The following is a 26,429-nucleotide window of genomic DNA, read 5'->3' on the forward strand; positions in this document are numbered from 1 at the left end:
CACGGCGGAAACCACGTCCGCGACTGCGTGCAGGTTGGTTCTGCGGCCGGTGGCTAGGCGGACGTGAGGCGGCGCCCCTTCCTTTGCCACGAATGGGGCGAAAGGTGGAAGTGTGCGGCCGAGAGACCCAAGGACGTGGCCAAAGCCCGGGAGTCCTTAAAACGAGCCAGCGCACTATCCGCCTTCTCAACAAAAAGGCGAGCGCCATCAAAGGGCATATCCATGAGGGTACTCTGGACATCCCCCGAAAAAGACGTGGACCTCAGCCAGGTGTGGCGCCGGAGCGCCACTGTGGTGGAAATCGCCCTACCTAGCGTTTCCGTGGTGTGAAGTCCACACCGTATGGCATGTCGCGCTGCATCTCGCCCGTCAGCAAGTGCCTGGGAGAGACGTGTCCGGGCCTCCACCGGACACAGTGGCAGCACATCCTCCACCGTTTCCTACAGAGAGTGGGAGAAACGGTCCAAGAGGCAAGCGGTGTTCAAAGACCGCAGGCCCAAACTCAGAGAAGAGAACAGTTTCTTGCTGAACTGTTCCAGCCTCTTGGATTCCCGATCCGGAGGAGCGGACGGGAAGGAGGATTGGGAAGTGGAGGCCTGGATAACCAGGCTCTCGGGGGTGGGGTGTTGGGACAGGAAACTGGGGTCGCCCGGAGCAGGGCAGGTGGCGCCGGGCCACGTTCCGATCCACAGGAGGAACTGTGGAGGGCTTGGACCAAGTGCCCTGCAGAACGTCGACGAGGGCCTCATTGAACTGCAGCAGAGGCTCTGTGGAGCTTGCTGACGGTTGAAGCACCTCTGTGAGGATATTAGTCCTCACGGCCACAGCAGGCAACTCGAGCCCCAGGGCTTCGGCCGCCTTGCGCAGCACCCCGGAAAAAGCTGCACCTTCCTCCGAAGCCACAGTCGGAGGAGAGATGAAGCCAGCGTCCGGCGAAGTGTCCAGACCACTGACATCCCCCAGTTCGTCTGCCCAGTCCTGTGAAAGTTGACCCTGGAGGGCCATAGGGTCCTCAGACCCCTCCCAGTCGCCCCCGTCATCCGATTCCTGATAAACAGGAGGAACGATCGGAGCCGGACGGTAGATGAAACGTTCGTCCATCGGCGTTGGTTGCGGCGCCGGGCGACGCCGTGCCGGCGTCGGGTCCGGACAGGGGCTAAACCGGGGAACGGCGTCGTCCGATGACGGCGCCGGAGGTGGAACCGATGCCGGCGGAGGAGGTGTCGTGAGGTCGACCGGCGGCGACAGAGATCTAGGGCTGGATCTCTCGGGGACCTGCGGCGTCGGGACGAAGTCGTTGACGGCGCCGGGGCCGGAGCCACCGGCACGCGATGTCGCCTAGTCGAGCCCGCGGGGCCAAAGGTGCGCCGGCAGGCGTTGACGGTGGAGCCAGGCCCCTCATGGCCGAGAGGAAGGCACTGACCTCCGCCGGAGTCGCGTCAGTCCCAGGGACCGGTGGGTATGGAGACGGACGCGGCTCCGGCGGAGCCGCGGGGGTGGTACCACCCTGACCCTCGGCCAAGTCACGCGACCGGCGAGGGGAGTCCGAAGAGCGGTGTCGCCTCTTGGACTTCTTGGATCGCTTCGACTTACCCGAAGACTTCGAGCCCGATGAGCGATGATGATGACTGCGGCTCCGCGACCGGTCCTTGGACCTCCTCCTGGACCGGGACCGTGAGCTGGACCGGAGCCGAGTGCCGAAGCTCGAGAAGCTTACGGGACCGCTCCCGCCTAGCCTTCGAGGTCAGGGCCTGACAGTCGGGGCACGACTCCGCGCCGTGGTCGGCCGCCCAGGCAGTAAAGGCACAGGCGATGGTGATCCGTCACCCACATCAGGCGATGACAGGCGTCACAGGCATTAAATCCAGGCATCCTACCGGCACCAGAGTCGAGTCGACAAAAGACCAAAAAGAGTCAAAAAGTTTAGTCAAAAATTTACTAAGGGGTAAGCTCTTCCCGGATTGGCGCTGTCTGGCGCGGAAAAAAGAAGAACTGAAGTCAGCGCGCGAGGGCGGCGTCTAAGTACTCCGACGACGTCATTCCGGCGCACGACGCCGACGACGGACGCGGAGCCGCAGACGACGCCTAGCGACGCGCAAGGGGTATTGCTGACGAAAAATCTTTCCGGATCCAGCCTGACGCCTGGGGATATTCTAAGGTGAGGAATCTAACTAACGTGTTTCTTTCAGATATTGACTTTTGTAAATGTCTAACGTGAGTGTGATTGATTTAGCCACAATCTTAGAGGGTAATTTTTGTAGGGCGTCCACAAAATGAAGAAATGTCTGGCAATGTATGGGAAATCATGTTCCTTAGCTAAAGTATTTTTGTTTGTAGAAAGTGTACACAGATTGAAACTGACAGAGCCGCAAGACATAATCTGTGATTTGGCAAACTTGGTGCTCAGATCTATACTTTACATAAAGGCAGTAAAAGATACTATCAGCTTCCTCAATGCCCTAGGGGTACGGGCCAATAACACCGCATTGTCTGAATATAGCAACACTGGGATGGGAGTTTCTTTGATCATGGAGACATCAGTACAATGCTTCAGCAAAAGAAGTTAACATTATTTATGTTTAAAATAAAGGAGGAGCCAGTATGCAACCTTGATATACTCAATTCCCCATTAGGACTAAATCTCACCTTTACTTTAAAATCAATGTGCAAATTAGCAAGAGAGAGTGACTAGCGCAAGATCTAGACCCATTTCTAATAAAAGGTGCCACAGCATAGAGACTGACCCGCTCAAACGCACTCAATAGGGCCATCAATGCTAAATATAACTACCAATGCTTGGCTATGGTGTATTTGCCAATTAATAAATTTAGATGAAGGCATTGCTCTACATTTCCAATGTGCTCTTTATAATCATATTGACAGATACATAGAGTATTCTTTGAGTTAGCCCATTCCCAAATTCGCTTTCCCTAATATCCTAACAAAAGAACCAACAAGTGAAATGGGACTATAACAGTGTGGTTTCAATCTGTAAACTTTTTAAAAAATGGAGACTATAATAAATGTCGATCAAGACACGGTAAATTAGTAGTGCAAAAATTATCAACAAATATTTGTTAACAGCTGGGCCTAGATATACAAATAACAGCAACAGCATCAGGTCGTGGGGCTTTGCCAGATGAGCTCTCATGAATGGCCAAAGAGATTTCCCCAATGCCAAAATCAAATTAATAATCAGTGATGGGGCGATATGAAATATCAAGAACACAGATAAAGATGTTGTTACAGCTATAGATCAACTGAAATTGAGATACTCACTGTTTGTGCTGGATACAAGTGCTCATATAGATAACCGTCTGCCAAAAACTTCCGGGATTACGATCAGCAGATACCATGGTGAGCCATTCCCAATGGAAAGCTTGGTCTTCCTTTTTATTCTTATTCAAGGTAGCCTTGTGATGCTTTCGACATTCTAAGACCTCTTTTCTTGCTATATGGTTTCCTAGCCATTGTTTCATGTAAACACCTATTGACAGAAGCGCAGGAAAGGTTGAACCACAGTGGAGATCATTTAGACCAGCTAACTCGAGGTCTTAGCAGAGATCTGTGAACGGAACCACATAAATATATGAAGGACATCCCACAAGGTGGTTCAGCACTCAGCTTACAAATAAGTTAAATATATAGCAAAGTTTGTAGTGCATAGCATGTAGATAAGAAAAAACAAGGCACTATCTTCTCAATGAACAAATGTAGGAGTCTTGGGAAGTAATTCCTTTATGGAGATGTAGGGGGATATGTCTCTGGTTAATTGCAACACTATATAGTTCATCTCTACTTTGATTACTTCGTGTTGACGAGTGCAGGACTTGTGTGCCTTGACCCATCTTTGGTTTGACAATAAATATATGAAGGACTCCACAGCTTGAGCAGGCCTGACAGTGTCCGAAAAATATGTCATAAAAGTAGTAAGATTTGATTTTATCATGGTTTCTAAAAATAAAGACGTGATCGGTAAATGGCATTCTCAGTCCATATGATTTCACAGCAGGTTGATGAGTTTAAACAACACGAAAGGGAAGGACGTGACACATGCTCACGCCTGTTACCAATCAGGATACAGCGTACTCTGTCTAATGGCTCTTCAGCTCTTAATTATACTCTTTGCAGGAGCCTGTGGTCTGTTTTGGTGTTCCCACCTCCATCGCCGTTCAGGGATGCTGCTGCTGTGCTCTGTGAAATTGGGGAGAGCAAGCCACACTTGTAGCTGTGGGCTGCAGCTATGAGCCTGCCCCAAGCCAGGGGTCCTGAGTGAACTGGAGCAGCTATAGACTCATTTTGGCAGTTATCACCAGCTGATGTGTTGTGCAAGGTGAGAGAGGCACTTACATTTGTGTTCAGCTGTGACTCCCATTTTTCACCTTCCCATAATGATGAATATAGAGCTGACATGGAGGCAGGTTAGAGACCATATAACTCTGTAACTGTTCTCGCTCATCTCTTTTCTCCTGACTCTAGAGTTGTATAACAATTCTGTTATGACCACACAACAGACTCTAGCGACCTGCATTCCCCAATATGGCGGTAGTTTCAAAGCGTGCTAAAAACTGTAAGTGCTGAGTGCCTTTTTTAGGATCACAGTGGGGCTCATTCTTGATGTTGCTTCAGGTGGTTATGCTGTAGTGTTGTTGGCAAGGGCTAGTAGCGAGCAGTGAGCCATGTAAGATGCGACAGCCCCTACTTCCCAAAGAAGAGTAGTAGAATGTAAGGTAATTGATATGGGTCCTTCAGCACAGAATAAGTAGATCAATCCGTAGGTGATTTCTTCGTGATTAGAATGATCGCATGCACAACATTGATGTTTTCAAGCAGTCCGCGACTGCTTTTAAATTATGCAGGAAGGGCACCACGGTCGTAAAGAAAATACAGGCAATCTCTCTGATTTGACTGAATTTTACTAAGTTGTCGAGGTGAGCGCTGAGGAAGCAAGCGATGCACCTCCTCAACCAAGGATCTGGCCACCTCTAGGAGCCTTGCAGAAAAACCAGGGGTGTCTATAGCCCAAGACTGAAACAACTTTAAACTGCAGAGTAGGGTCTCTCCACATGCTGTCCTGAGGAAGACCCTGTCCAATGATCAAGTTTCATGTTCTAACACTGTGGTCGAACCATCGATGATACACTTGCCTGTACCACTCGATTTGACAGGCCACAATTAATGGACAGTAAAATGCAGAAAGTTCCCCTCAGGAAAAACACGCAAAACCAATTCTAAAATCACTCACACTCAGACTAATCACAAACCAAGCTCTATTCCAGACGCCTTATTCACCACAAATGAGTACCACATGAGATTGTAAAAAAATACACATAGCTTTAATATAACAATGCTGAACGTTGCACAAATACATATACCATCTTTTATCAGTATGTGCAAAATATACCCTAAAGGTTGATTAAAAACATGATCATAAATAATTAAACTATATTCAACAGCCCATAACCCATGAAAGACAAGGGAGAATAGTTAAGACACCACAGTGTGCCTATGTCACTTCTGCCGATCTGCTTTCAATAGCAACAGGCATCCATGATTTAAACAATTCCTCATGTAAGACTTGCCAGTATATGGCACATTCTAGGAGGCTCCAGGTACGCTCTATATGATTCTGAGGTAGTGAAAAGCCTGCTAGTCAATGAAGTTTTGGACTTCTCAAATCCTGAGCATTATATCTGTATATAAAGGCCAACGTGTTGAATTTTGAGAAGAGGAAGAAATATCTCATGTAATACCTTATTTCGTGAATAAGCCAGAGGGCATAATGGAGAATCTCTTGCCGTTGTAATTATACAATCGCAGTGGCTGAGATGGATGCACATCATGTGTCCTATTGTACAAGAAGAAGTTACTTACCTTCAGTAACGCTTTTCCTGCCTGGGTTTCCTCACCTTTCGAATTACCCCTGCGCCAGCATTCCACTGAAATTGTTTCCTTAGGTCTCCCACGTCGACGAGGATGTCACAATAGCACGACTCCGCTCGCGACTCCGTATGCCATCATCAGAGCCATAAGAAGCCCTCGTTGGTATGCTGACGTCAGTTCCACCCATTTTTTCCGTGCCTTCAAGGCAAATGGGTGAACCGACAACATTTCTCAAATACACACAGTATACAATATAGGCACCAATATACACAGTATATCTTTCAACAAAGAAAAGAGACTGAAAATACCAGACATTTCATAGCAACAAGCTACATATCATTTCAAAGACAAAGAAATACCAGTCAAGTTAAACTCAAAATTATTTTCGGTATAGAAAGGAAGACAATGGGGAGGGGGGTGGGTCAGTGAGGAAACCACAGGCAGATACTGTATCCACCAGAAAAAGCATTACCAAAGGTAAGTAACTTTTTCTTCTGATGGATATATCTGCCTGTGGAATCCTCACCTTTTGAATGGAATCCCCATTCAGTCCCGCTCGCGGAGGAGGGTGTCCGCCTACCTACATAAAAAAATCTTGCAGTACAGAACGAGCACTGCACGCTCTAGTAGGTGGCAAACAGGTCCAACCGAGGAAACACCCACATCCTGAAAATGTGGTGAACCATCTCTGGATGAAGACGCCACTCGTGATCAGCCGAGTATTGCCCACTGTGACTGTCCGCACGCACATTCAGCAACCTGGACGGATTATTTGCATTTACGCAAATCTGGTGGTCCTGGGCTCAGGACCAGAGCCGCAGAGACGATACAATGCTACTCCTCTTAGTTTGCTGATGTACCACATCGCGGTAGTGTTGTCCGTCAAGACCTGAACCGACTGACCGCGAAGGGAGGGAAGAAAGGCCTTGAGAGTCAAAAGTATAGCCCGCAATTCCAGAAGATTGATGATAAGCAATCTTTCCTCTTGAGACCAAAGGCCCTTGATCTCCAGATGTCCCAGATGAGCACCCCACCCTAGAGTGGAGGCATCCGTTATCAATGTGGCCACCGGAGAAAGAGGTTGAAACGGCTTCCCTTGAGACAGGTTGCCTGCAACACACCACCATAACAAATCCGCTGCAGTGTCCCTGGAGATTCTGATCACCTCCCTGAGATCTCCATTGTGTTAAAACCATTGCCTTCAGAGGCACCACTGGAGAGCCCTCATGTGCCAACGTGCATGGTTGACCAACAGTATGCAGGAAGCGAACAGACCAAGCAGGCGTAAGACCTTCAGGACCGCAAACTGGTAGTGTTGAGACCCCCACCGTAAAACGGAGATACTTCTGATGCGACTTCAGGATGGGAAAGTGAAAATACGCATCCAGTAAATCAATCAACACCATCCAGTCTTCCTGCTGCAGCGCCAGAAGAACCTGACCTAGGGTCAATTTCTTGAACTTCTCCTGTTTGAGGTAAATATTCAAGATCCTGAGGTCTAGGATCGGCCGCAAACGACCGTCCTTCTTGGGAATTTGAAAATACCAGGAGTAGCATCCCTGACCCCTTTCCTGCCCCGGAACAATCTCAACTGCGCCCTTTTGTGACAGAGATTGGACCTCCTGTTGCCAAAGCATCGGATGGTCCTCCGAACACCAACCCTGGCGAGGAGGGGCAAACTCCCGGAAGGGAAGGGCGTACCCATTTTCTACAAGATTCAAAACCCAACCATCTGATATAACAGATTTTCAATTTTTTAGAAAATGGGACACCCGACCTCCCACAGGACCAACATGCTCTAAGATGGGGGATCTAGAGCTGCTTCCCCACAGAACCGGTGGTTGGGACAGGGGAGGAGGAGGAGACCTGTTGGCGAGCAGCCCCTTGCAGACGACCTCTTGCTTTACCTCTGTATGACCGATACAGAGGGTTCTGTTGCTTCCGGCTACGAAAAGGAGCTGCCTTTCCAAAGCCCCTGAACTTCCGGACACCAAAGCCTCCAGACTGTGACTGCAAGCCTAAGGACCTAGAAGTAGCCCTGCTATCCTTAAACCGCTGTAAGGCAGAATCAGCCTTGGTTCCAAAGAGCCTTGACCCGTCAAAGGGAAGGTCAAACAAAGAGGCCTGGACATCCGGAGAGACTCCTGATCGTCTCAACCAGGCATGTCTCCTAGCCAACACCGAAGTGCCCATCAACCTGGCAATGGAGTCAGGTGTATCAAGGCCGGACTGGATGTCCTGGCAGGCTGCAGCCAGCATATCCGATAGTAAATCGGCGAAGTGACCCTAAACATTCCCAGGCAATTTCGGAATCACCTCCTAGGCCGAATCCATAAAAGCATGGATGTAACGCCTCATCAAACACGTGGCATTGGTCGATTTCATGGACATGCTGGCCGACGAGAACACCTTCTTTGCGGATTGCTCAAACTTGTTGGAGTCCCTATCCCCCAGAGTAGAAGGAAAAGAACCAGCAGACTGTTTTGAAGAACAAGACACTTGTACCACAAGGCCCTCAGGTGAGGGGTGCGATGATAAAAATGCTGTGTCTCCTGGCGCCACCTTATAGCGCCTTGCCACTGACCTTGAAACAGCAGGGGCAGACATTGGCTTCTGCCATACATCCAAAATAGGATCCATCAGAGCCTTGTTGAAAGGGAGCAAAGGCTCTACTGCAGAAGAAGGAGATTGCAGCACCTCTGTCAAGATATTAGATTTGACCTTGGCTGTTGGTAACTGTAAGTCCAGGAGGTCAGCAGCCTTTCTAATGAACAAATGATAAGAGGCCACATCTTGAGAGGGATGAGCCTTTGGGGATGAGAGCCCCCACTCTGGCGAGGTTTCAAGCCCACTGGCTTCCTGCAGTCCTGCAAAGTCATCCATGGTGTCTAAAATGTCCCCCTCCTCAGCCTGCTCATGCTACTCCTGATATTTGTTTTCTTCCAGGAGTCTCTGGGCCTCTCTTCTAGATCGAGTTTTTTAAGTCTGCGCCGGCAGAGCCAAACGTGGCGCCGGAGACCTCTGAGCTGTCGTCGACAGAGGACCTTCCGAAGTGGGCAGCGGCGCCGACCGAAGTCAAGAAGGTGCCGGAACTGAGCCCGAAGGCGCCAGAGAAAAGTCCATCCTTTACTCCTGAGAAGGCATCGGCGGCGAGAACCTCTGCGTCAGAAGAGGCCAAGACAGTCATTGGCATGAAGGGCATGAATGGAGCCGGGGTATAATGTTGAGGGACACCCAAATTAAATTAAAGTAGACCCACAGGGCCAGCTGATGCACAGGGTGGGTTACATCGCATTAAGGAAATTCGACGGACCCGCCCCTGGAGTCGGAAAAGGTGGATACGGTACTGCCTGACCTGAGGAAGATCGCGGTCGTGGAACAGGCTCTGCTTGCAGCGCCGGATCCGGGATCGGAGCGTCCATAGGTGCAGGCGACTCTCCTTTGGGCGTCAGAGAGTCCCTCGGCATCGGAGAGCACAGGAGACACTTGCGACAAAGGAGAAACATCATCCTTCCTATGGCAAAGTCGGACCAGGTACACAGACTTTGACGACTTCTCCTTCGAGGAACGATGCTTGCACCCGTGTCGTCTCTTTTTCTAATGCTTCTTAGACGACCTTGAGGTGCGCGGAGTCGGCGACTTCGGCCTCGACTTGGTTCTTTTCCGACCCATCTTCTCCTTCTTCGCTCGGGCCATGAACAACTCAGCCTGCCTTTCCTTTAGTGCCTTTGGATTCATCTGACGGCACAAGGAACACTCTTCCACGTCGTGGTCAAATGACAAACACCAAAGGCAGTCTTCGTGGGGGTCTGTAATCAACATATGGCCCCTACATTCCCTACAGGGTTTAAAGCCAGGCTTCTTCCGAGTAGCCATGATCGAAGAAACAATTTCTGGATAAATGCAACAAAGTAGTCTACAAAGAAATGGAGAGACCTAGAAAAAACCATTATGCATCGACGGCGTGGAAAAAAGGGAATTGACGCCAGCACGCCGACGAGGTTGTCTTATGGATCCGATGATGTCATACGGAGTCGCGATCGGAGTCGTGCTATTGTGACGTCCTCGTAGACGCGGGAGAGCTAAGAACAAGGTTTCCGTGGAATGCTGGCGCAGGGCTAATTCAAAAGGCGAGGAATCCACAGGCAGATGTATCCATCAGAAGATTATTTTACTCAATGACTTGATGCTTGAGGAAGGATTTGAAGCAGTAATTTGGCTTTTTTCCCTGATGTGTTTTTGAAACGTGGGGGAGACTGAATCATTAGTGCTGTCCTGAAGAAGGTGGTGGTTATCAATATTTTCAATGACACATGTTGATGTATCCATATGCAGAATCTGCCATAATCTCTTAGGTGACGTCCAACCAGGTATTAGATGAAACTGCAGCAACAAAGCAGGCAAGCTGAAAATAGTGGACAATGCCCATTCCTTTCTAGATTTTTTTGTTGTTGAGTTTTATACAGCGCTAACTAGACCCGGAGGTATCAGAGTGCTTTACATGAGCACCAGTTATGTTACAGACGGACACACTCATTTTTGTTAGGCACGGGGAGACAAAGTATTTTGCCCAGAATCACAGAATGTTGAGCGTCCCTACCAAGACTCGAACCCGGTTCCCTGGTTCCGAGGTCCACCGCCCTGACTCATGCATACTTAACATGGATGCATCCATGGCATTTGGTACATAGAAGAGCTCTGAAGAGCATACTGGAAACACTAAGACAGTGCTTGGATTATAGCTGGGATAGTATGTTCCTGGTTCATCTCCTCTCTACTCAGTCTTGAATGAGCGTTACCAAATTGTACTTGTTATGATTGGCTAAGTTCCCTCCTCCAGGATACTGCACAGCTGTATCCTAGCTTTAGTATGACCTCCTAGTCACACTTATCAGCAATTCAGATATTTATTCCCATTTCTATGCTGATGACACTGAGCAGTACTTAAAAGATTTGTTCCCTGTAAACATTTTTCTTCTAACTCAGAATACTTTATATTAAGTCTTTCATGGTGGTTGACACAACAGCTGAATCTCAACTCTGTTAAAATTGAACTATTTTTTTCTTAGTACCTCAAAGCAAAACAGCTGTGAAATCGTTGATACACTCCACGATTCCTTGATTAAGACATTTTCCTCACGGCAAACAAACTTCAGAACATATAACCAGAAATGCTCAATTTAGGATACAATTCTATATCCCTGAACCAGACTTCAAACTGTCTTAGTCACTGCAGTACTTTCCAAGCTGGACAATGGAAATTCTCATCTAACAACAAAAATGTATCTTGCACCTATGACGGGAGCCATCCATACAGTGGCTATGCTTGTTACAGCAGACCCATTAGTCCCCTTCTCATCATGTTACAATGTTTTTGCATTATAACACGTATAAATGTTTGGATATCTTCCTCAAAACCTTAATTTTCTTTCTACATTAATCTAGCATCTTCTTTTGGTAATCTGTACTCAAGCGCTGATTGACATTTGTGACAGTTGTGCTACCACAGGAAAAAGTTAATTTTAATCAGTTCTATATTTATCCATACCCACCTTTGATCTGGTTCACTCTGTTTTCACCTGTGATCTCTCCAACTTATGATTTCTGGATGTTTTGCTTGTTGTTTTTTAATCTAATACAGCTTGTAACATTCTTCTCTGAATCAAATTTCAACACCTTTTGGGATATAGTCATGCAATATAAAATGGCAACAATAAATTTAAAAGAAATGTTCACCTTCCTTTTCACCAACAAAATGTTACACTGAAGTGATAATTAATACAACAGTTACACAGGAAAACATTTGACAAAATAGTTTGGTTTGTTACACTCACAACATCAAAATCACTGTGTAAATCAGCTTCCACCTGCATCATGAAAGGAACTGTAGGTAAACTTCCCTGAAAAAGTGGCATGCTGTATGATAGTAGATTGCTCTTAATTTGAGGATTTCTTTTTTCTGTTTCCTTTACATTCTTTGCCCCTTTTGTACTGGGTTGAGGATAAGATCTTGGACTGAACATATTAACAAGTAATTATAATTAAAAGTAAGAACAGTATACCATTTAGTCATTAATGTAAACTTTTAGTTTAAAAACAATTATTGCCTTATAATTTTGTAGTACAGTTTTATTTCATAACCAGGGATTCTGTCTATTAAAAGATAATACAATCAACCATTTATCATTCATGCTTTCATTTCAGAAAGAGCTATTCTAATAAAAGGTAACCACTGACATAAAATGGGAGCACAAATGTTCAATTTTTTATAGGTAACAATTTACTATTGAATGTTCAACAAACAATGTTTCTCAAATTAGAAAGGGAAACTGATTTAGTACGTAAAGGAGCAACAACTGTAGATGTGGTGAATATTTTTCAAATACAATTCAGTAGATCACACACACATGAAATAGGCATTTATAACTGGAAAGTTTAAAAACAACCTTTTAAAGTCTTCTCTGTTAAAAAGGACCATTAAAATCAGTTTAGAGTCTGGCCTATATTATGGCCATGACTTGATACATACCAAAACAGTCATGCAGTACCCAAACATTCTTTTCAATGAAATGGCTGATAAAGTAGTCCTTCCTCCACTCCATCATAAGCCATCCTATTTCATATGAGGTAGACACATGACAGGACTGATATCGAGGCAAACCCAGTTATTTCAATTCCAGACGTATCTAATTTGCCACAATTTACATATGCCTTCTAGTTCTTTACATTTAGAATGATGTAACCCATTGAACTGCATTTTCTGAGGTTGACACAAATCTTAGAATCTGCTTGGCAAAAAAAATATATATAAATGTTGAATTTTGTTTTTAAAACTAACTTCTTTTGCCTTTGTTTCACAAAACTGGAGAAACATAATTAAACAAAATATATCGAATATTTCACAAAAGTGTAATAATTTATTTTCGTTCTAACTTTTCTGTAATGCTGAATATACGTTTTTAGATATCTTAAAAGGAATCAGCCAACTGTAAGTAATACTTGTTATTAGTGCTGCCCCCCCCCACCCCCCAAAGTAATCTCATGGACTACCAGCTTTTCAGGTAAATGATCATGCTTGCGTTATCTATATTCACCTGCAATGTGCTCTTGAATGAAAGCATACCTTTCTCTTCCTCACTCAACAAGTAAGAAAAGAGTTATGTATGAGAAGAGATTTTTAGAGCATGGGTTCGGACACTGAAGGTAGTATGAAACATGTAGTTTCAGGTATGGGGAATTCACTGTAGCGGTCTCAAATGGGATGCATTTTTAAAAGCAATGGCAGTTAAGAAGCAGCGCACAGGACACAGGTTCAGGGAAACTGGTATAGGGGCAATCAATTTGCTTTTCTTGCACGTCAGTTTAAACCAATTGACAGGCCACTGTCTGGTTGTTCCATCAAGTTGCATTGTAGCAACCCCAAAGCACAAGTAGTGATATAGCAAATTATATTAACCATGGATGGGAACTACACAGGGGGGGAATAATGTCAATAACAGTATTATGGGATGAACTAGATAAAGCCTGTGTGTTAAATGACAAGTAAATGAACAGATATCATAGATATGCTGGAAAGATCAACATTCTGTGAGTTCCAGACTCTCTTCTAAACGGTTTGCAACATATACCTAAAGAGAGCATGCTCTACCTGCTGATATATAGAAATGCAAAAAGTGGTCAGCAGTACTGATAAATACGCACTATTTGCAAAACGTTTCCATTGATGAAAAAACTCCAAAGGGTTGCCAACCCCTGCCCATATCAGAAACCATCTTTTGATTTTGTGTTAAACCCCAAACAATATCCCATATTAAACTGGTCTATTCCCACAATCAAATATTATCCCTGTTTACCCACCTCACTGGAAATACGCTGGCTACAGATGAGAGTACATGCCAAGTATCTATCGGGCCACAAACTGAGAGGAACTAGATTGTCCCTGCAGCCATCAAAGATAGACCATTTTCTTTGGCAAAGTGTCACTTTACATTGGGTCCAAAAATCCATAAAGTAGTGTTGTTCCTTGACTAAATATTAAGTCCTTTTCAGGGCTTGAAACCTTTTCAGTACAAGATCTATGTGCCCATAATGGAACTCTCATTTCAGAAGTGTGAGCTGTTTCTGTACGACTGAAGGACAAGTCTGAATAATAAAATGCCTGGAAAATCCAAAGCCAGCAAGGGGATATAACCCTTAATGAAAACTACATTACAGTTGTGTTTCCAGTACCATAGACCAAAACACTCTCATGCAAGGTCCACAAATAAATTGCCCACTCATATTACGACCAGACAGAAATCTGAACATATCTAAGCCATAGCAACAAGAATCAATCTGACCACACAACACATGGCAGTTCTTTAGTCAGGCTTAAGATAAAACTCATGGCATTAATAAAAAAGTGTTTTAGACATAAATTACTGAGGATAGGGCCTTGAATGGGTTCCTATTTTATTTTGGAAAACACATTGACATCCAAGATCAATCATTAATTTAACTGTTAGGAAATAATGAAGATGGCGAAGCTACCAGTAGTGGGAGAAGGCACATGTTTGTACATTAGGTACGCCTGAACTGTTAAACTACTACTTTATATTTAATCAAACAATAGTATGAGAAAAGTCACCAGCAGAAACATGCCACAATGAATACTCCTCAGGGTATTTTAGTTGTCTTAAAATTGAGAATGCACATAAGAAAATATTTTACATTGTAATACTTTTCAAATCAATAAATATATTCTTAAGCAGCAACAGGCAAGTCTGAATGAGTCAAATTAACCCAGGCTCATTCCTCAATATTTTCTGAAAAAATACCTGTAGTTGCAAATTTGTGTAAGAGAAGCTGTTAATACAGTCATGATAACGTTTTAAAACAACAGAAATGCAAAATGTTTCACCACAAGAAACCATAACATTTCCATTGTTCTCAAGTTTGACATACGCACATACGCATCCTCACCACATACATCTGGCACACTTTTTGTATTATGCAGTGTTCTGCAGCTTAACAGGCAGATAATTATTCTAACCAAAATCCAAGACAAGCAATTGTTACTACCTTGTACACAGTTAGTAGGCAAAAACAATTCCGATTTAAAATGATGTTTTGTTTGCCATATTTGCCATCAAACACAACATGTAATAGATGGAAGCTGTTTAGTACATCAGTCCTTTCACATCATCTTTTCCTGAAAACCTCTGTTGATGTCTTCTCAGCATTCAAGACATGGTCCCATGGAAATTTCGGAGGTCAATCAAAAATGTCCAGTGAATTAATTTTTTAAAAAGTTCTGAGGAGGGGAAGATGAAGACTTGCATAAGGATGTTACAACTAAACCGCTGCTTAAATCCACACTCCTGCCTTCTTTTTCCTATGAAAAAGTAGAAAAAAAGATAAAAGGTAGCACTATCACTTCTTAATTTTCATCTGCATTTATGTTGGTCATTATTTTATTAGTACAATTCATATATTACAATCATTGTTCCCTGAAAGATGCGACATGCACGTGTACCTATAATACCCCAAGCACACAGTGTCTCGTTTGAAGTGCGCACAAACTTCACGCTAGAGACCATTTCACGCCACTGCTTTTTAAATGTGAGCGGCGCGAAAAACGGTAACTTGCTTGTTGCGGGGGAGTAGTGGCAGCAATCTCGGGAAAGCCTGGCTTACCCAACACTACTTGCAATGGCACGAGTCAAACATAGAAATGGGCGTCACAACAGTGTCAATATCAAAAGATGACGGTCATGAAGCCCCTTCCAGCTTAGAGGGCCACTTCTGTCAGGATGCCGCACAGCAAAGTGACAACGCTCCTAAAAGCTCCTCAGGTACGAACAGCGGCCTAATTGCCCCCAAATGCCTCAAACGTAAGGATCGTGATTTGTAGCGCCAAAATGTGCTTTCTGCACTCTGATTTTATGATGAAGGCAAGAACAGTGTTAGCAAGAGTCCGTGAACAGCTGTGTGGGGTTTCCCTGCCTGAGGCTGCAACATTTCTATCTTTGGTGATTTTGCTCCCCTTTCAGCATAGTGTAGAAGGATAAGTTACTTACCTGTAATCCTAGTTCTCTTCCAGGGGTATCCTCATCAAAGTCATAAGCACTGAATATTCCTGCCCATGTGCGGGGACCCCGGAAATAATAAAATTATATATGAAGAACATATATATACAGCTCTGTATATGTATAAATATATATAATTTTTTCCCAAGCAAATGCAGCCCCCATAGAAGGCTAGACAATGTAGACACAAATATCCAATAATGCACCATAGGTATAATAATACACCTAAATCTCTTTTTTTAATTTTTTTTTTTAAATGAGGTAAAAAACTCATGATAAAGAAAAAAGAGAACACTGTGCGAAACACAGATCCACAAAACATTGTTAGCCTGCAGGCTGCATTGCAATACAATACCATAGAGACTGAAAAGCCTTGTACAGGTAAAAACGGGCACCGTGCCTTTAAGGCAGCCCTGACTCCAATATCCCATCATGCCTCAGGGGTGACAGTTGGGTCAGTTGTTCTTTGGGGGACCGTAGTCCTAAACACAAAGATATACTTCCTCCATGTTAAATAATCCACTCCTCATAATTGCCTGGGGAGGCGGGTGGGTTGCTTATGACTTTGATGAGGATACCCCTGGAGGAGAACTAGGATTAAAGGTAAGTAACTTATCCTTCTCTTCCAGGGGATCCTCATCAATAGTCATAAGCACTGAATAGAATAGCAAGCCCACCTTCCACCTGCAGGCAAATGAGAACTGCACTATACATGGAGTAAAACCATTGACAAATTCAGTTATTGAACAGATTCCTCAAGGAGGCTTGTCCTACTTGAGTGTCTGCTCTGGTGTCCGAGTCCAGACAATAATGCCTCGTAAATGTATGGACGGATCTCCAAGTGGCTGCTTTGCAGATCTCGGAGAGTGGGACATTATTGAGAAAAACAGCAGTAGCCGCTTTTCCTCTTGTGGAATGCGCTTTAGGTCGAGCGACCAGTGGCTTCTGCGCCAGTTGGTAAGCCAATTTAATGCCTGACACAATCCACCTAGCAATGGAACGCTTAGATGCAGCAAAACCTGTGCGGACAGCACCATAGTTGACAAACAATTGGTCTGATTTCCTGACAGCCTTAGTCCTATCTAGGTAGAACTTTAGAACCCGCTTAACATCTAAAGAGTGCAACGCCCTCTCAGCTGGCGAGGAGAGGTTGGGAAAAAAGGTTGGTAAGGAGATAGTCTGATTAACATGAAAATCTGACACCACCTTTGGTAAAAAAGATGGGTGAGTTCTCATCACTACCCTATTCAGGTGAAAAATCGTGTAAAGTTCTTTAGAACAGAGGGCCTGTATTTCACTCACCCTACGTGCTGAAGTGATAGCTATTAAAAAAGCTGTTTTCCACGTAAGGTGCTGTAAAGTAGCTTTATGTATGGGCTCGAAAGGTGAACTCATAAGCTTTGAAAGAACCAAGTTCAGCTCCCAAGAAGGCGAGGGAGGCCTTACTGGGGGGTAAACCTTTTTGAGCCCCTGCAAAAAATCCTTCACCACCTGCAGCTTAAAGAATCACTGCTGCGATGGGGAGCGCCTATATGCTGTAATGGCCGCTAGGTGAACTTTAATGGATGAAAATTTCAACCCCACCCTAGCTAAGTGAAGAAGATAAGGCAAAATCACTTCCTCTTGACATTTTGTAGGGTTATACTGATGTTGAATACACCATACATAAAACCTCTTCCACTTACAGAAATAAGAGTGTCTTGTAGAAGGCCTCCTAGCTTCCTTCAGTATGGTCATACACTCCTGGGGAAGGTTTAAATGCCCATACTGGAGGACTTCAGGAGCCATGCTGTTAAGCTCAGCGAGGGAAGACTGGGATGGTAAATCTTCCCCTGCATCTTGGTTCACAAGTCCGGTCTGCACGGCAGACGCTTGTGAGGTCGGATAGACATGTGGAGGAGATCCGTGTACCACCACTGCCTCGGCCAGTCCGGTGCTATGAGGATCATCTTGGCAGACGAGTGTTGCAGTTTGGTCACCACTTTGGGGATCAGTGGCAGAGGCGGAAAGGCGTACACAAATGTCACTGACCAATCGATCAAAAGGGCATTCCCTATGGATCCTGGCCGATGGTATCTTGAGGCGAAGCCTCGGCATTTCGCGTTGTTTTCGTCTGCGAAGAGATCTATTTGCGGACGTCCCCACTCCTTGAAGATGTCCTCTAGCACCTCGTCGTTGAGTACCCAGCCGTCTGGATCTTGAAAATGACGACTGAGCAAGTCCGCTTTGACGTTGAGCTCTCCTGGCAGGTGCACCGCCTTTATCGAAATGTTCCTTGCTAGGCTCCAGTGCCACAGGGACTGAGCCTCCAGCAAGAGCGTCCTGGATCGAGTACCCCCCTGTTTGTTCAGGTAGTACATTGTGCTGGTATTGTCCGTTTGTACTAGAATGGGACTCGTCATGATTGCGGGTAGGAACGCTTTGAGGGCTAGGTGGACTGCCCTGAGTTCTAGCATGTTGATGTGGTACAACCGTTCGCTGCGGGACCACAGTCCTTGGGTCTGTAGGGATCCCAGATGCGCACCCCAACCCTGCAGGGATGCGTCGGTGATCAGCGTCTGAGATGTGGGTTCTTGATGATAAGGAAGTCCCACCCGTAGATTGAGTGGCTTCAACCACCACTTGATTGACTGCCTGGCCACTGAGGAAAGACAGACTATTTCCTCCCACAGTGAATTCCTTTGGTCCCATTTGTCCTCCAAATCTTGTTGGAGAGGACGCATCCTCAATCTGGCATTGGGCACCAGGAATATGCAAGATGCCATGGCCCCTAGCAGAGACGATATCTGTCGTGCTGTAGACAGATTGTTGGTGATAATCTGCTTGCCTTTGTGGATAAGGGATAACCGTCTCTCCTCTGAAGGAAACACTTTTCCTACTGCGGAGTCTATAGTCGCACCGAGGTAGTGTTTCCTTTGGGTTGGTGTGAAGGTGGATTTCTTGAAGTTCACCCTGAGTCCCAATCTGTGACACAAAATCAGGCAGCGTGCCAAGGGTGGCTATGAGCTTCAAATAGAAGACACAGTCATACAATGCCTGCGCACAGAGGCCTTTTGTGGCCTTGAAACTCTAGACTGGTATTATTATGCAAAAGTCCTGGCATACCTTAAAGTACCCACAATTCACAATAACAATGTATTACCATTAATTGGGATTGCTCCTGTACATCTAATTAGGACCTGAATCCTCCGGGATAGTTACTACCTGCACTTGTCTCCATCCTTTTCAAGCACTGATTGAAGATACACTAATGCAATGGAATATTTTGCCCCAATCCATCAAGTTTGTTTTTTAAAACTATGGTCACAATGTTATCAGTGTCGAAGAGCATATGACTATTCCCAATTCTGAATAAATAGAGAAATACTTACTGCTCTGTAGTCAATAAACATTTCTTTGAATGCCAAAAAGTCAGTAAAAGTGAGAAGCATGTCAAATATATCCCCGGCTATCTCATCTTTATGTAACCTGTAAAAGAATTTTAAAAAGTCTCATTAAAATGCTCTCCGACAAACATATCCACTAAAACATGGAAAATCCTTAATCCATGTACTCTGAACAAGGCACATGTATACATTATTTTAAGGCACTCAGTAAGTAAAGCATTCCCAAAGTACAATTTTTACATATGACATATTACAACATACTACAGCAGATTGATATTCTTATTGGATAGATTCTCTGGATGAAAAATGTGCATAGCTTCATGACTAGAACTACAAGATACATAACTGATGTCAAGAGTAATATCAGGGGTTAACATTACTTCTACACTGCTGTCAGACTTCATGTCTTCTCCCTGAACAAAGACTCTATAATAATGTGATTATAGTTGCATCACTTCAAGAAAGTAAGAGCATTCTCCTGGCATAAAAGTAGGACCTACATACCATGGGGAGAAGAGAACTCCCAGAAGAGGTCAAAGGTGAACTCTTAGGTCTTAAAAAATCTTCTTCAACATTGCTGACCTTCCTATAGTTACATTCTTAAATATTCTGAAATTCCAAGGAACTCAGAAGTGGAATTTCAAGACAGTAACAAGGACCACCTAGGTTGAGTGGGGAATAGCACTAGTTAAGGGTTATGGGCAAGTTTTATAGTTGTCAGGTGGGGTAAGGAAGAAAACAAGTTACTTACCTGTAACTGTAGTTCTCCAGTATTGGAGCTTTCATAGATTCACATGCCTGAATCATTCCCCGTCGTCGAGACGGGAGTCTCCGGTACATAAAAAAAGCATTGCTTAGTAGTATAGCAAACTGAAAAAGGGCCTAGGCTCATTTTCCTTTTGCAACCCATAACCTTTGTTATATAAACAAGCATTTACAATGCAATGGTCTTGGAAATATTATAGGTAGAGCTATTGGTATTGCTCCTTATTTTTTTATTATTTTTGTATCCCTAAATAAATGGCATTGTCATTTCTATTGGCATTAGCTTTTTTGTTGCATATGTGATACCTATTGCATTAGCAGAGAGAGAGTGAGGTAGTGAGATAGAGAGAGAGAGAGAGTGAGGTATTGAAATAGAGAGTGAGAGAGAGAGAGGTAGATAGAGAGTGAGGTAGTGAGATAGAGAGTGAGGTAGCTAGAGAGTGAGGTAGTGAGATAGAGAGAGTGAGGTAGTGAAAGAGTAAGGTAGTGAGGGAGAGGGATGTTGTGAGGTAGTGATATATAAGCATAGAGTGATGTTGTGATGTAGTGAGATAGAGAGAGAGGTAGTGAAAGAGAGAGTGAAAGTGAGTTAGTGAGATAGAAAGAGTGAGGTAGTGAGATAGAGAGAGTGTGTGTGGCTCATCGATTCCAATATAATATACTTTAATGAACTCGAGTGCAACTCGCCCCACCCCCGATGCCATAACCACACTCTTAAACCATCTACCTTACCGAAGCACATGTATCACATTGAAATGCCTTTTACAAATGCCTCAGCCTTTCTGCTCCAAGCTCGGCAGACGATCCCCTGCCCCCGCGTGTGCAACAATCACTCATTTAGCCCCCAACTAGCCTGCAGCTTCCATCCAACGGGAGGGGGGGTGGGAGCTTTGTGAACACAGACAGTGGGTGGGGGTGGGAGCAAAGCAACAGAAATGTAAACAAGCACAGCACGCGAAAGTGACCGCATTTGGACCAAAAATACACACACTTCAATAAAATATGTATTGCTATCCATAAAAGGCTGGTAGGTCTGGGTACACACAATTACGGAAGGAAGGGAGGGCGGTCAAGGGATAAACGGTAAGAAAGGGACGCCAGCCAGGGGATAAAATGCAAGAAAGGGAGGGCGGGAGATAGTTAAAAGGGAAGGAAGGTGTGTGGGGGGGGAACAAAAGGAAAGAAAGAGAAGACATAAAAAATCATTCAGTCAGATACTTTTTTGTGAAAAGTCTGGTTAAAATTTGCCAACAGTGGTCAAAGTTATTAGGAAATAAAAAAAAAACTTTTTAAATGCTCTATGCATGTAACTATAACTAGAGAGGCAATATTCCTGCATGTGTGATGGTTTATAATAATGGGTTCAATTTTACATCTCACTCATAGCTCTCCGTCACAAGTTTTCTGGTACTACAAAATATTCGTTATCGCTTTGCTACGTCAGGGGTTGCATGAAGCACGCCCAGATGGGTGTCTAGAACACTTTGCAAAAGGTAGATGAAAGCAGAGATGAAGATCATCGGGAAGGAGGGGAGGGGTACAATTTTCCGAAAAAACTAAGTGTTGTGTGAACCACTGACCCGAACAATACTAACTATGTCGGATTCGGAAGATATCTGACAGGAACCCAGTCTCACTGCGCTGTACATGCATTAATGCACATAGAATGGCCCGTTTCCGGAATTTGGCTAAAGAGTAGGTTCTTGGGTTAACAAGCGGGAAAAAAAGATTACACATTTTTAACAACCATATAATTAGTTAAATAAAAAATGAATAGCCGCATGCGCGAAAAGTAACCTACTTATTATCTCGCAAGTTGCCACCTTTAAGCACGAACGGTGTTTACCTGTTGGGCTACGAGCTTAAATTAACTCCACCTCTTCGCCTGGCAAAACACTGAAACCCACGAAAATAAACATGACTGCATTTGCGTACCTTCCTCTCCCTTCAGTCTATTGCAGAGGGGCCACGCACTGTCCATGAGTACGGCGCGTGCACCTCTGCTATCGCCTGCCATGCTCACTCGTTACTAAGCAACAGCGGGCAGGGCCTCTCGAGCAGCAGTGTCGTAATCCATGGAATGACGTAATGTATGATCAGAGTACACACATAAACTTGTCTCTGAAGCTTTATTCAATGTTATATATCGGGACCTGAGTGCGTAGCTACATGAAAGCGTGGCCATCTCTTTGGAACCTGATGTCTACATTAGTACTTTCCCTAGTAACTTGGGTCACAGACAGCGCGCGCCTTGGAAAAAAAGAGGAGGAAGGGCAAAGTTCAATGGAAATCATCATGACGTGATGCACTTCCGACCAGACGCCACACGTTTGAGAGCACTTCGAAAACATTCTCGTAGGAGTGACAAGCTCATTGCGTGACAACACCGCACGGCTTCATTAGCACCTTCAAACCGAGGGGCAGGGGGAGAGGACAAGCACACCACTGCCTTTCTCCGAGGCGAAGCAGAAATGCCTCGGAGAAATGCAGTGGCGTTTTCAGATTCAGGGGCGTGTTTCTTTTTCTCTCCTCTTGCCATTGGCTGGAGGAGAGAAAAACACGCCTGAGAAAGGGCGTGGCTAGAAAGTGGAAAGAACAGCAAGGAACACGCCCCCGAATCTGGAAAAGACGGAGCCTATTTGGAGGGACGGCTCTCTCCTCCAATGGCTGGCCTCCGTTTAGGAAGCCAGCCAATGGAGGAGAGGCAAAAAGAGAGGCGGGCTAAGGAGCCACTCTCAAAAACATTAAATCTCCGACTTCCGGTTCTGCCTTCGGCAGACCGGATAGTCCTCGACCTAAAAAGGACTAAACTGGTCTCTGAACCAATCAGAGCCTCTCACCCTCTAGAACACTCCTGAGAGAACCTTCTGCCCCTCAGATTTTCGTGCACTTGTGCAATAACACTCTTTGTGCTAAATCCGAGGTGAGCCTCTCAAGGGAGGAGGGTGGGTTGCATGTGAATCTATGAAAGCTCCAATACTGGAGAACTACAGTTACAGGTAAGTAACTTGTTTTCTTATTCCAGTATTGGAGCTTTCATAGATTCACATGCCTGAATCAGAATAACGAGCAGTAAATAAATGCACATTTTTTGTTACCCAAGACCTGGAACAAGGGAACATATAGTGTGATAAAAACGGTATCCCTAAACCAAAACACACATATCAAAAATATTTTTGCATATTGCATCCAATACAATAAACAACAATAAAATGTGCAAATGTAGCTAATAAAGGAAGGAGAGATGGTAAAGAGGGCTCACCGTTACTGGATAAGGTTCCTCAGCACCGCTTCTCCCACCGCCACATCTCTTCCTGTGGCTGCATCCAAGCAGTAATGCCTGGTGAAGGTGTGCGTACTCGTCCAGGTCGCCGCCCTGCAGATATCCTGGATCGGTACTCCCACAAATAAAGCAGTAGAGGTGGACACTGCTCTTGTCGAATGGGCACGGACTCGTGCATTCAGAGGCCGCCCAGCTGCCTGATGACAATACTCTATTGCACTGGAAATCCATCTGGCAATTCCCCTTTTTGACAAAGGGAAACCCTTCCTGGGTGCGCTGAAGGTGACAAAAAGTTGTGAAGACTTGCGGAAAGGCTTCGTTTTCTGCAAATAGAACTTTAGACAGTGTTGGACATTCAGCGAGTGGAGAGCTCTTTCCGCAGCTGTTGTTGGTTGAGGAAAGAATCGTTTGAGAATTAGTGGCTCATTTAAATGAAAATCAGTTGGTACTTTTGGAATGAATTTTGGATTAGTCCTGAGTATCATTCTATCCTCCTTGAATTGTAAGAAAGGGTCTTGGACCGTGAGAGCCTGTATTTCCCCCACTCTCCTGGCTGAAGTGAGCGCAATGAGAAGTGCAACTTTCCACGACAGGAATTTAAGATCTGCCCTGTGTATTGGCTCGAAGGGATGTTTCATTAACTGGGAAAGAACAATGTTCAATTACCAGAGAGGTGGTGGAGGCTTTACTGGAGGAAAAACCCGGTACAATCCCTTCATGAATTGTCTGATGACTCTTGCGGACCACAGAGATGGTCCAGAGGAAGTCCTTCTGTAGCGTGATATTGCGGCTAGATGTAACTTTATAGATGCATGGGCCAAACCAGACTTTTCCAAAAGTAAAATGTATGGAATAATCTCATGTGCTGCAGAGTTCAAAGGATGAACGTTACATCTTTTGCACCAGAAACAGAATCTCTTCCACTTCATCCTGTATGTTTTGTTCGTACTATCCGCTCTGGCTCTAGAGATAGTACCTCTCTGCACTCTGTTGGGATGTTTAGATGCTGAAATTCGCAGTATTCAGGAACCAGGCCGCTAAGTGCAGTGATTTCGGATCCGGATGAAGAACCTCCCCCTGGAACATCGTCAGAAGTGATGGTATTGGCTGAAGGCGAATCGGGCGTTCCTCCGACAGTAGTAGAAGCTCCGCGAACCAGTGTTGCCTGGGCCACCATGGTGCTATCAGGATTATCTTGCACGGTTCTTTCTTGATCTTCATAAGAACACGCGGCAGGAGGGGAATTGGAGGAAAGGCGTAGGCAAAGATGCCTGACCATACCATCAAAAACGCATTCCCCCAAGATCCCCGTTGGGGAAGCCAGTTTGCGAAGAACTGGCATTTTTTGTTCTCCACTGTCGCCTAAAGATCTACTGTCGGTTTTCCCCATCTTTGGAAGATGTTGTTTAGACTCCCTTGATCGATCTCCCATTCGTGGCAGGCGGATTTGAGCCTGCTGAGAGTATCCGCCTTGATGTTCTGATCTCCTGGAAGATGTTCCGCTGTTATGGATATTCTGTGTTGCAGTGCCTATTCCATATCCTTTGGGCTTCCTGAGACAGGGAGAGTGATCTTGTTCCTCCCGGTTTGTTTAAATAGTGCATTGCTGTTGTGTTGTCTGTTCTTATTAACACAGCTGATTCCTGTATCTGTGGTAGGAACGCTAACAATGCTAAGCGGACGGCTCTGAGTTCCAAGAGGTCGATGTGCATTTGCGGTTTGTGCAACTTCCAGCGACCGCTGACTTGGAGGTCCTGAAGGAATGCTCCCCAGCCTTCCAAGGACGCATCCGTCATATTCACCAGTGGGGCTGGTTGAGTAAGGAAAGAAAGACCCTGCAAGATGTTCCGCTTTTGGGTCCACCATGTTGCCGCGTGAACCATGGTCGGCGTTACCCTGAGTATATCGGCGAAGGATCCTTTCGCCTGATACCATTGAAGATCCAGTTGCTCTTGCAACAGACGCATCCTTAGCCTGCAGAAAGGTACGAGGGGAATGCAAGATGACATCGTTCCCAGCAATGATTTGTACTTGCGTACTGAAAGAGACTTTCTTTTTATAAAAGTCTGGGATAGAGATATTATTCCCAGCTGTCTTTCCTTGGAGGGGAACGCTTTGTTTACTTCTGTGTCTTGAATTGCTGAAAGGTGATGTTTCGTGTCGGCTGAAGAGATGATTTTTCTTCGTTTAAAGTCATACCTAATCTGGCAAACAATTCCATGCAAGCCGCTGTTGACGACCGGGCTGATGCTGCTGTTGGCGCTTTGACTAACCAGTCGTCGAGGAAACGAAAAACTTGGTGTTTCTGCTTCCTTAGAACCGCTGCCACTAGGGCCAGGCATTTCGTAAAAATTCTCGGGGCTGACTTCAGGCCAAAAGGCAGTACCCTGAATTGGTAGTGTTCTCCGGCCACCATGAAGCTAAGGTACTGCCTGTGGGAAGGATAGATGGGGGATGTGAGAGTACGCATCCTGTAGGTCCAATTTGGTCATATGATCTCCTGGGTTTAATAGCAGCAGAATATCTCGGAGGGAAACCGTTCTGAAAGATTGCTTCTTGAGGTAAGTGTTTAGGGACCTGAGGTCCAAGATAGGGCGCCATTGGAGAACGTTTTTCTTGACCAGAAAAAACCGGGAATAAAATCCCCTTCCTCGCTGGGAATTCGGTACCGGTTCTATTGCTCCCTTTCGGAGCATTGTCCGAATCTCCCAACGCATCTGATGTAAGTATTTGACCTCTTGGTGTTTTGGCGGTGTACAAGGGGGCGTTTGCATAAGTTCTAGAGTGTGTCCGAATTGTATTATGTTGAGGACCCATTGGTCAGAAGTTATTTGCTGCCAATTTTGAAGATGATAAGACATTTTTCCACCCAGGGGAACATGTGACATAAGAGGAATAGGTGTAGCCAGATTCAGAATGTCGTCATTGTCGACGGGTATTGTCCTTCCCCTGACAACCTCCTCGACCTCTAGGAGTAGATTTTGTGTAACCTCCTGCTTGTCGTTGTTGACGGTATAACTGCGATGAGGTGGAGTAAGAAGTGTA

At 45.1% G+C, this 26,429-nt stretch overlaps 1 protein-coding gene across 2 annotated transcripts in view; it reads right to left on the reverse strand.

The window, feature by feature from the left end:
• Nucleotides 1-11,950: 11,950 nt before the first annotated feature.
• ARL2BP (ARF like GTPase 2 binding protein) overlaps nucleotides 11,951-26,429 on the reverse strand; it is a 411,377-nt gene continuing 396,898 nt past the window's right edge. For both annotated transcript variants that reach the window (XM_085638000.1, XM_085637999.1), the window contains exons 6-7: nucleotides 19,322-19,418; nucleotides 11,951-15,256 (exon numbers count right to left, since the gene is read on the reverse strand). In XM_085638000.1, the coding sequence (XP_085494126.1) occupies nucleotides 15,158-15,256; nucleotides 19,322-19,418 (196 nt within the window). In that variant the 3' untranslated portion in view covers nucleotides 11,951-15,157. The remainder of the gene's footprint in view (nucleotides 15,257-19,321; nucleotides 19,419-26,429) is intronic.

This window comes from Triturus cristatus, chromosome 12 (genome assembly GCF_964204655.1).
Source record: "Triturus cristatus chromosome 12, aTriCri1.1, whole genome shotgun sequence".
In the NCBI taxonomy this organism is placed as follows: domain Eukaryota; kingdom Metazoa; phylum Chordata; class Amphibia; order Caudata; family Salamandridae; genus Triturus; species Triturus cristatus.